The following is a 10,932-nucleotide window of genomic DNA, read 5'->3' on the forward strand; positions in this document are numbered from 1 at the left end:
AGCTGTAACTGAGTGCTGCTTTTGCAGCACTACAAATGTGTTCCATTCCATTACAGACATAAGCACAAAAATCGAAAATTCCTGTTTATTCCATAGCCACATTTGTAGATAGTTTAACAGCAATCTCTTCTAAGAGCAGGCAGGGAAAAAAATTATTTCACAATCAAGCTGTATTAAAGATGGAGTGAAGAGGTTAAACCTTACACTGTTGTTCTGCTTTTAGAGGAGCTTTTTGGGAGAAACAAAACCAATTTTGCTGTATTACTTAATTCAGCAAGGTTTGTCTTAGTTTAACTGATTTGGTTTTGAATTCAGAGGAAACCAAACTATTTGAATACAAAAGTATTCTGATAAAAGATGGAAGTACATACAGGGCTTTATATAATAACAGCCTGCTACAATGGGCTGTGGATTTTAGAGCCTGAAAAAAGAAATCTAAAGACAGGCTTTTGCATTTCACCAAAACTTCTTCACCAAACCCAAGAATTGGGGCTTGGTGTTCAATATACCTCTCTAAGTGAAGACTGAGTATAGGACACTTAATATTACACATTTTTATCTATTTTAAATGTTATATACTAATATGTTTATGCTTTGCTTATCCGTTGAAGTAAGACCACCATGAAGCATTAATACATTAGAGGTTATACCACGGTTCTGTTACACACTCTGTAAAAGCAGGCATTGAACACACAATCACATTCTAATCTGCCATCTTTTGTTGCAAGGCAAGAGGTTTTGGTACCTGGAACTACAACAGTTACAAAAAGAGGAGGAATGATCTACCTTAGTTCTGCTGCTGTTGCAAGAGCCTTTATGTGAGAACAGCTTTCTGACTTGCTTTCTGCTTCAGCACTGTGGTGATCAGCTTTGGCAACAGCTCTGGGGCTTCCCACCTGCCTAACAATGGGTCAAATGAAATGCTGTTAAGGGATGGCTGAAATCTGCCTCAGTACAACTGTCTAAAACTGTAGCATGGATCAAATTTTTGTTTTTAAACTGATGGATACAGTCTTTCACGGGAGAATAAAGCACTTTAGAATAATTAGAAGTCTAGCAGTTAGGTAAGTAGCAATTATTTACCTGCATCTGAAATTAAGCCACATCACAGCAAAGTTCTGACTTGCCTAAATAATGATTCTGAATGGGGAACAGCTCAGCTCTGCATCCATGGTTCTGTCATTTAACCCATTAATCCCATGAGAGTTCCTGTTACAAAAAGTAGCAACTACAGTGCAAGTGAATTTGCATGAAGCAAATTGGTGTTTCCTCCCAAGAGCTCATGAACAATCAACACAGGGGCCTGAAACAAAGGGATAATGTTTGTGGCTGACCTGCTCAGTAGTTTAGTTTTTATACAGTCTGGAACTGCAGCACTCCACCTAGGAAGCTGTATGAAACTCTCCAGCTGTGTGGGGTTTGTCTGAGCTGGGCTACTTTGCATAAGACTAACAAACTGCCCACACAGGCAGTCTGCACAGGTCAGACCTTCAGTTACCATAACTTAACACTGCTATGCTGCCTGCCTGAATATACATTCACAAAGAATGAATTTGGTATCTTTTTTCTCCCCCACTGCGCTGCACTCAAATTTGTTGCTGAAAAGCAAAATAAAACTTGGCTTCTCAGCAGAACAAAATCAAACAGAAAAGTGCACTTCTGTCACTTGAAATAGTGACAGTTTTATAACTGCATGTTCATACAAAAAAGGCTTAGTTGTAGAAAGTCAATTTATTGTTGAAATAAACGACTTATTTACAGAGATAGGTACTTTACAGTTTTACAAAGCAGACAAAATCCTTTTCAGAATAAGGTATTGAAACAGTGACAAATTCAGCACTGTCTAAATGTAGTTTATTCCAAAAAGAAATCTACAGCAATCATTAAACTAAATCATACCAATCACATAATAAATGCTGCCCCTTGCAACTACAGTGGTATAAAAAGACTTATTATCAGTCAGGATCTAAGGGATTAAACATCTGCTATACTTCTTTCTTCTTGAGTATTAGTGGACCTACATTATCTCCTGTTAATTCATTGTGCTTGTTGTGGGAGCCATCACAGACAGGGAACTGAAAGAAAACAGACATGAGGAATTAGAGTAACTCTGTACAGCAATTGCAAGGTGATTTTTGTACTTCTTCCTATACCAAGAGCACTTTGATAATGTTGCTAGTTCCTCCAATTATGTCCTGTTTCAACATCAAACTCTCTGTCTCCTATCAGACAGAGGACACGTGATACTACGGAAAACAAATGCTGTTAATGGGTAACTAGATTTGTGAGGTCCTAAAATAGCTGTTCTTAGATGCAAAGTTAGGGATGAACCCTTTTCCATGAAAGAACAGCAAGCAGAGCAGCCATCACAGCTACAAATGGTTTAAAATTTATTGTGGAAGTGGTCTGAATAGATTTAATCATTTGCAACCAGAAAGTACTTTTTTAAGAAAAGCTGAAATACTTGGCTGAAGTGATTAGTCCAAAGTGAGAATAGTTGAGCAAGTTTCTTCAGTTCAGGGCAGATTTTTTTTTTGTTGTTAAAACAGGAAAGCATTCAGTCCAGAGAGGATAAAACCAGAGTGCAGTCAGGACATTCAAAATTGAATCAGGAAATTCAAACTGATGCTAGATGAAAAATGCTTATTTAACATCTGGTTGATTTCAGGGACAGACTATCCAAACCAGTCATCTGACTGCTCTGGACCTGATGGGGATATGCTGTCTCTCACTAACACTGGACCAGTCTTACTTTCACTCTAATATGAACAACTGTCTAAGCATTGGTTTTTTGCAAAATAAGAGTAGTTATCTTCTAATTGCAATGTATTTCAAAATAGTAAACAAAGCCTGGTTGGTTTTATTCTGCTCACACATGGTCACTCTAAATGTTTCTAGAAAAGCCCTACTGCATTTCTTTCAAGTTTCTACAGTTTCTTTCTGCATGTAGATAGGTGTATGTGGAGAAAAAGTAAGAATTGTGACATTCTACAAAACTCAGGAACATCTCCCACCTCCAGAGAAAAGCAACAGGTCAACATTCACCACCGAAGCACTAATAAAAACATGCAAGTTTCAATCTCTAATCCTACAGTAGCACAATGTCTTACCGTCTTAGAACGCCAGCACCTGCAGTAAGCTTTAGTGAGGCACAGATCTTCGATGTTTATTTCATTCACTACTTTGGGATTTTCCTTCTGGATCTTAAGGTTAATCAAGCTATCCTTCTGCTGCTTCTTCTTGGGGAGGAAGGGACGAACAGCGAGGTAACCGAGCAGGGCCAGCACGCCCAGGAAAGGCAACAATCGCAGCCATTCTGAAACTAAAGACAGGTGGGATTTAGATTGGCACTTAAGTTTAGTGCAGTGTCAGCTACTTTTAAAATGGCTTAGACTGAGGGTAGGGAATGGAGCTGCTCAGTCAGCAAGGCTCTGAGGGCAAGCAAGACTCCATGGGTACATCTTACGAAGAAAGAAGAGACAGATTAAATCCTGGGGTTTACTAGAGGCAAAGTAAAAATGTGACTCCTAGAACTTCATCTAAATTTTAAGACTCTAGAAGATAATTCAGTGGAAGAGAATAAATCAAAAATAAATAAAAGATTTACTGGAATGGGGAACCCTGAAATTACAAGGGTTCTGCTCACCTGCAGTAAACCAGCACTTGTACTAGCAAATTGGGTATGACTAAATGTGGTAAGTATATTCATTGCAGGTATCTTAACATTCTGTAAAGGAAAAATTATTCAATACATTTTGTAATTGAATTTTTTTTTGGTTATTTCAGGTTTTGCTCTTCTTGGAAGTTTTTATCATTTTTTTTTGTTCCAAGTTTATTTACAAACTGTTGGTAGAAATTACACAGATTATTAGGCAAACACTAGCAAAACCTTTACCAATCTTTTTGGATTTATTTTTCAGACCTCTGCTTAGGGATCTGCAAAAGTTTCTACAACTCAGAGAAAGAGACTTGAAATCAGTAACTCAAGTCGCAGGAAATTACTTTTAACCAAAGTAAGGAACCTCTTTTAAGTACAGGTAAAAGATACAAATATCCACTGCAGGCTTGGCTGCCTTGCTATATAATTATAAATCTTCTAGGTATACTGGTGAGAGAAGACTTACTGAACTTTTTAAGAAATTCATCAGTACTTTGCATATGATCTATATATATTGAAGGTGGATCCACTTTTCCAGCAAAACATACTGTGACAATACTCCAGTGTAATTTAAATACCATGGTGAAATAAAGGTTGATAGCATTTTTCTGAATTTCTGGAGAATATATTAAATCTAAACACTCATATAGAAGAGAGTTTGAAAATACTTTTAAAAAAGCAAAACAAAGAAGTATAATAAGCTGGAGCACAAACAGCTGCATAAGCTCTTTGTAATACAACACTAATCAAGTTACTCTTCTAAATTATTTAGGATCAGAACACAGCAAAATATTGTTTTGCAGTTTGTTTTTTGAAATTAAGATGCATGAGAAAATGCAATAGAGCAGGCTAAGGATGCTAGGTGGGTTGTAGCTCTCAGAAAATACATTATTGTATATAGATTGATTTTATATAAACTAATAGAGCACACACTTAAGCTAATACTTTTCCAGTTGGAATACAGTGGATTTTTCTTAAGAAATTGATTTTTCTGGAAGTACACCATGTGATGAAAATACTTTGTGGGACTAATTTTATGTTCTTTGCATTTTCTATAGCCTTTGACATTACAGCCACACTTAGTGCATTTATCTGGAAATGCATTATAGCTGCAAAAATCCTAAAGGCACTGCAAGAACTTTCAGTAATCACTTCACTGAAGTGGTGGACTCATCCTCCCTAGAAACGTTCTCAAGGCACTTTGGTTTAGGGGTATGGTTTAGCAGTGAATATGGAAGTGCTGAGTTAAAGGTTGGACTTAATGATCTCAGACTCGATGATCTTAGAGGCCTTTTCCAGCTTTAATGATTCTATGATCTCAATATAGCTCGAAACTCCCTGATACAACATCAAAATCAGAACAAGAGTCGTGGGAGACTCATAACCAGATGGGTTCATCCAAATGAAACAGGAACATGATAGCTGTAACCTCTGAGAAGGGAAATTAGAAACCAACATGAATAGGAAGTACAAGGATATTATTTATAATAGTTATTATTTAACATTTTTACCATGCTAACTACTGATAAATAGTTGTCCCCACTAGCCAATGATTTCTTTGCTTGTTTCTAATCTGGGAGTCTCTGGAAAGCCCCCAATTACACCAATGTGTACACTAATCATAAAGAGACTTGTTATTGCTAAAAGACTACTAGAAGTTCATGTGTTTAAACTGAAAAATCAACATTTTCATGCTTGTAGGGCAAGAGATACAAGATACTGTGACAAAGTAAAAAAAGTCAGAGATCTTTGGGCTGAGTGGGCAGCAGTGAGAGAAAAGCTTCACCCAAACTAATCCAATTATGCCTTCCTACAACTGTAAGCTGCTCTGTGTTTTTGAAGCCATTCATACCTTTCTGAAGCAGATGTAAGGCAATTCACAAGACTGTTTATTTTCACAGCTGACAACTCAGAATTCAGCAATTATATTGATTCTGGAGATCCTTTATCAGTTCTGCTGCATGGGAAGAGATAGCCTTTGGAGACAGAAATGAAGAGTAGTATATCGAAGAAGTTAGTCTTCTAACTTGTGTTAGATAGGGACTGATCCCAAAGAAAAGTTCTGGAAAGTATCAGAGACCAGAGAATTCCAAGAAGCTGAGGCCACGGACCACAGGCCACAGTTACATTTTCAAGGAGAGGTTGTTGTAATTTTTAGTCCAACAGTAACAAGTCCAACAACATAAGAAACACATTGTGAACTGAAAGGGACAGGCCAGACACTAAGAGTCAAATCAAAGCAGGTGTTCCCTGCTTGTCTTCCATCAACTACTCCTTTGATATCTTTCACTCTGATTTATGTTTCAGCTAATTTCTGTGGAAATGATCCTATGCAGACCCAAAACCAGCCTCTTACAGTAACAGCTCAACTGCAAACCAAAATCTTAACAAGTATCAGCTACTAGACAAAATGAAGATTTGAACTGTTATTGTATATTCTCTAAAGTGATTAAATTCTTCAGGCAAATTAAAATTACTTACTAATTACATTTTCCTCAGAACTAATGAGCAGATGTATGCTAACTCTGTTCAGTTATTTGCTCTTCTGAGGTGAATGTACCATTTTAATGACATCTTCAAAGATGAAAACAGACAACGCTGTTCATTTCACTGAACTTGAGAAGGGAAGGCTAAAGCAGCTATGACAGAACACTGAAAGAGGCCTCTGAACAGCAGCAGCATGATAACTCAGATATCCACTTTCAAACCCAAGGTCAAGTGTTCTTTCCTTCCTCCCTCATTGCATTTACCTTCAGGAGTTATGCATTAGATGTTAACAGTCTTCAAGCAAGCAGTTTTTCATTCTGGTTTGGTAAGGTCACAACAAACAATAAGCGTCAAGATTTTTAATCGGCACACTATAACACACACCCTATAAAAAAAAAAGGTGCTCCTTATAGTTTTGGTTTGTTGTTTCTACAACTGATGTGCTACAGGAACTGAGGTTGCATCTGCCTGGAAGATAATGAAAGTTTATAGAAGCAATAAAAGAGCTAACAAGCAAAGGACTGCACTGTTCCAAATCTAGGATCTGACCTCCCTTTGCAAACAAGGTCTATGCTAGCAAGTGTTTTATAGTGCTGGTCCCTAGAGATGCCATGAAAGGACAAATACTAATGCACTTTAAATGTTTTTACATCCATATTATTTCTCACTTTCCAAAAAGAAGCAAAGAAAAATGCTTGAAATGTTTGATATGTCATTTGCCAAAGAATATACTCTGTAATTTGTAGTAGTAGTAAATACAAAAGAGAACATTAATCTAATCTTCTCTATTGTCTAACAGTCTTTCACTATTGGTAATTCACTGCAAAATAACCCTGGGATTGGGAATCCCCTGCTCTTAGATACTTATGACTTCACGACAGGACAGACTACGACCACAGCAGCAAAGAGAAGAGGCAGCATTTGCTGAAGCAATCATTTTCTCACACGAAACTTAAGACTGATGGCAGCTCTGAGTGCATGTAAGCACAAGACTCTTCAATGAGCAATGATGTCTGAATGACTTTCAATAACCTTTAAGCACTAAGAGATGATATTTTTTAATTTAGGTGCCTAGGATGAGGTGTCCTACGATTTCCTTTTTGAAAGTCTCACCTTGTTGCATTTACCCTATGTCATTACTTTAAGCGCCTTGTACAGTTTTGCTTTTTTTTCTTCCATTTTCATTCACATTCACCCTAAGAGGGAGATGTATAAGCATGACAGCAGATACTATTCTAGCTTACTGTTAAAAAAAAAAATTGAAAAAATTATTTCTATAGCTATGCAGTTTTAATTATACCTTCATTTCCCAATTTTAAGAGTCCAGTAAAAAAAAAAAATCACTGAGGAAAGGAATTTTTTCAGGTATGTTCATTAAATCCTACCAGTTCTCAAAGCAATTTCTGACTTGGTCCTTCTTTTACCCTTGTTTAGTATTTTTGGGACTGACATTTCCCACGTTTTGTCTCCACTTAAGGTATCAGTTGTTTGCTTCTTGCCCTCCCTCCAAATTCAAGAAAGTACCTGTAAATGGGGTAAATAATATGACAGCAGAACAGTTCTCCCCCACTGATTACTCTATGAAAAACAAACAAACAAGTCCTGACAGGTTTTCAGAATGTCTTCTCAGAGGTTTGCAGAATAAATCGTATTACTACTATGTATTGTGAATAAATACAGACTGCACAAATAATGCTGTTACAGAAATACATGTTTGGAAAAGTGAAGCAATAAGAAACAAAAGTATTACTAAGCTTAACAACTTGCAGTTAAAAGGGCAATGACTTAAGTAGGAAACTGATAAATGCTAGGAATAGGAGAATCTGTGTTGTTCTGTAGCTTATTTTATCCCCTTCCTCCCATCTTTGTAGGAGCTGAATTTCTCTATTTGGTAAATATAATTAACAGTTTTTCAAATGAAAGAGTAGTTGTGGAAAAAGAAGAACTGTTCATTCAAAAGAGGTTTGCTTGTCCTGAGAAAGATAATGGGACTTACAGTTTACAAGCAGCATAAACATGCTGGGGAAAAAAAAGGACTCAAACCTGGCTTTAAATAAATTGTGCCCGTTCTAAATTTAACAATTTTCCATCACTATTATAGTCACAGATACCTTAGTGCTGCAAGATACAAGGCTGACTCTGCCCTTTGAAAACTTTTTCTACTTCCAGTGAGTTTCTGTTGAGAGCATTCCTCTTATTTATTACCACCGAACTAATCTTGTCACTTGACACTGCCTGAGGTCCTGCCTGTATTACTGCAGCCGAGCCTGGGCTCTGGGAGCCACAGTTTGCAGAGCACTGGAGAGCACTGAACACCCAGAACACTCGCCAGTATTCAGTTTTCTTTCTTGTTCGCTGTGACAGGGCTACGATCAATGAACTGGTATTTTCACTCCCTTACCCAGAAAATACTTATGAAAAATACTAAATTGAAAGAAAAAAAAAAAACAAACCCACTAACTCTGTGTATGTAGCAGGCTCCCAGAATGAGATTTTTTTTTTTGTTTGAACGGGGTACAAAGGCCGTCTTCAACCTGTGAAGCAGAAGACGAGGCCATGTTTCAGGCCTCCAGCTAAAACCCCATTCCCTGTAGCCGCACGGCCTCTGGCTCGCCGGTGTCGGCACCGAGAGGAATTTTTAAGCACAACGCCAACATTTCACTCCATCGCTGCACTTTTTCCAGACAGCTCCCACCTCCCTCCCAGGGCACCCAAACCTCCTGTCTGTCGGGTCGTTCCGCTGCTGAGACAGTTTAAGGTTTGGGGTTCCCCGTTCCGTGACGGAGACAGCGCGCGATGCCCGGCGCGAGGGGCGGGAGCCGGAGCCCGGTCAGGACCGACCGCGCCGCCGGGGCGGGAAGGGGGTCCCGCTCCCCCCGTTCACCTGTGAGGCGGATGAAGCCGCCGACGCTCTCGGGCAGCGGCAGGCGCTTGAGATAGGCGGGCAGCTGGACCTTGACGATGCGGGCCAGGGTCTCCAGCACCATGTCTGGAATGTGCCCCCGCGCGCTGCCACGGGATGCTCCCGCCGCGCACGCGCCCAGGGGCGGTGCCGCGCACGCGCCCGGGCAGCCGGCCCCGTTCTTCACGCGGGCGCCGCCAGGGGGCGCCTGCCGCCGACGAGGGGGGCGGGAGCGCTCCCGCCGCCAGGGGGCGCGCGGGCGGGAAGGGAAGGGAGAGGGAAGGGAGAGGGAGCATAGCTTGAATAATACGTGGCTTATGCTTTACAGGCTGTATTTAATTACCCGTCGTCACCCTTGCTGCATTCAGGTTGCATTCCACATTGAAGGTCTTACAAATATTTTGAAGTAAAAAGTCTGAAGGTTTTTCTTCTTGTGGATGAGGTAGGACAGCGTGAGCACTGAGAAGTTTAATGCTACAGGGGGAGATGCACCCGTCTTGTCTTTGGCAATAGTTTGCACAGAACAAGTCCTCTCTCCACCTTTAATTTGATTTGATTTCATTTCATTTCACTTTTATGCCAAGGAGACTGGTCATTTTTTGGCATAGAAAATCCCCCCTGTATAGCCAGGTGAAATAACGTGAAGTATGCAGCCATTCTAAGTCAATTTAGCCAATCCATCCAGACCTGGATACTCTAGCATTAATCCCTTGGTCATGACAACACCATTTGGTTCAAGATGCTTTGCTGCCACGGTGAGTGAATCTATCAAGTGCTAATAGCATATAGCACAGAGCACAAGCAGGAAAGCTGAAGCAGCACAATCCTAGAAGACCTGTCTCCTTCCTTACATTGATCCTGACTGAAGCAGTTTTCTCTCCTCCGTCAGTGTACTGAAACCAGGTACTGAAACCACACCATATCTGCCCATATCAACAATGTACTTTTCCTGCTTGCCCAGAATTGGTATTCAAGAAGTTTTGGGGTAGGGTAATAGGGTTCCACAAGACAACAGAAGAACGTCTATAGGTATTTCTTGAGTAGGATGAACCCACTGCTCTGTCTGTGGCTGAAACTACTCAGCGGTCATGTTTGTCTTTTATTGACTAGGATGTACAAACGTAGTGCTAGATCTCTTTCAGTAGTTTGCTTTAATGATTAATTCCAAACAATCTTAACCAAAATTAAAGTCACCGTAGAGAACTAAAGCAAAGCAAGCAAACAAACAAGCAAAAAACCCTACCAAAAACAAATACTGGAAGCTAGGTTTAAGACAAGCAAATCCAACTTATTTGTGCTTCTGGCCTGAATATTACTTTTCTACCCGTGACCCTACATTAACATTTCCTGATGAATCATCATCTTTAGCTAGTGGGAATATTCCTGTGATCTCACAGTATCTACGTTCCCTACCTCACCTAAATTTATCTGTGCAATGAATATGTCTGATGTTCTAAGATGATTCCTTCTTGTTTAGGCAAATGCCTGCTGTTAGACAAGGTAACGAAAGAGTAAAACATTTGGTTATTCCTCTAAAGATTACACATCAGATGTTGTGATGTAACCTTGTTTGTGAGACTTTCTGGGGAAAGAATACATAAAGCTGAAGGCACATAAGGTAAATCCTCTAGTTCTGAATCAAACAACTTCACACTGAAGTTGAGAGCCTCTGTTCTTCCCTCCTCCTCTCCCCTTTCTTCTGCTCTTCCAGCCTTCTCTGGATGCTAGCTGTGATACTGGGAGCACAGCTGACGTTTCAGGGAAGATCCTGAATCCTACTGTGCTGCCTTTGATCAGTGCTGCACTCAGCACACTGCAATTCAATCCGCACATGTGGCAGAGAGGAACTGCTCTTGCTGCTCCTTGTCTGTCCACGGAGGTATCA

General features: G+C 39.8%; 1 protein-coding gene across 1 annotated transcript; it reads right to left on the reverse strand.

The window, feature by feature from the left end:
- Positions 1 to 1,712: 1,712 nt before the first annotated feature.
- Positions 1,713 to 9,191, reverse strand: CISD2 (CDGSH iron sulfur domain 2). The gene is made up of 3 exons (XM_027677129.1): positions 9,030 to 9,191; positions 3,111 to 3,322; positions 1,713 to 2,075 (listed from the first exon to the last, which is right to left on the reverse strand). Exons 1-3 carry the CDS (start codon positions 9,130 to 9,132, stop codon positions 1,986 to 1,988), a joined length of 405 nt encoding a protein of 134 aa, XP_027532930.1. The 5' UTR covers positions 9,133 to 9,191; the 3' UTR covers positions 1,713 to 1,985.
- Between the last annotated feature and the right edge of the window lie 1,741 nt (positions 9,192 to 10,932).

This window comes from Neopelma chrysocephalum, unplaced genomic scaffold (genome assembly GCF_003984885.1).
Source record: "Neopelma chrysocephalum unplaced genomic scaffold, ASM398488v2 Primary Assembly neopelma1_42b, whole genome shotgun sequence".
NCBI classification, from domain to species: domain Eukaryota; kingdom Metazoa; phylum Chordata; class Aves; order Passeriformes; family Pipridae; genus Neopelma; species Neopelma chrysocephalum.

Excerpts from the sequence above, each read along its gene's own strand:
- CISD2 (XM_027677129.1), bottom strand. The coding sequence starts at position 9,132 with ATGGTGCTGGAGACCCTGGCCCGCATCGTCAAGGTCCAGCTGCCCGCC. Across the intron at positions 3,323-9,029 it reads CGGCTTCATCCGCCTCACAG|TTTCAGAATGGCTGCGATTG; the intron begins GTGAACGGGGGG and ends ACCTGTCTTTAG. Across the intron at positions 2,076-3,110 it reads GGTGCTGGCGTTCTAAGACG|TTCCCTGTCTGTGATGGCTC; the intron begins GTAAGACATTGT and ends GTTTTCTTTCAG.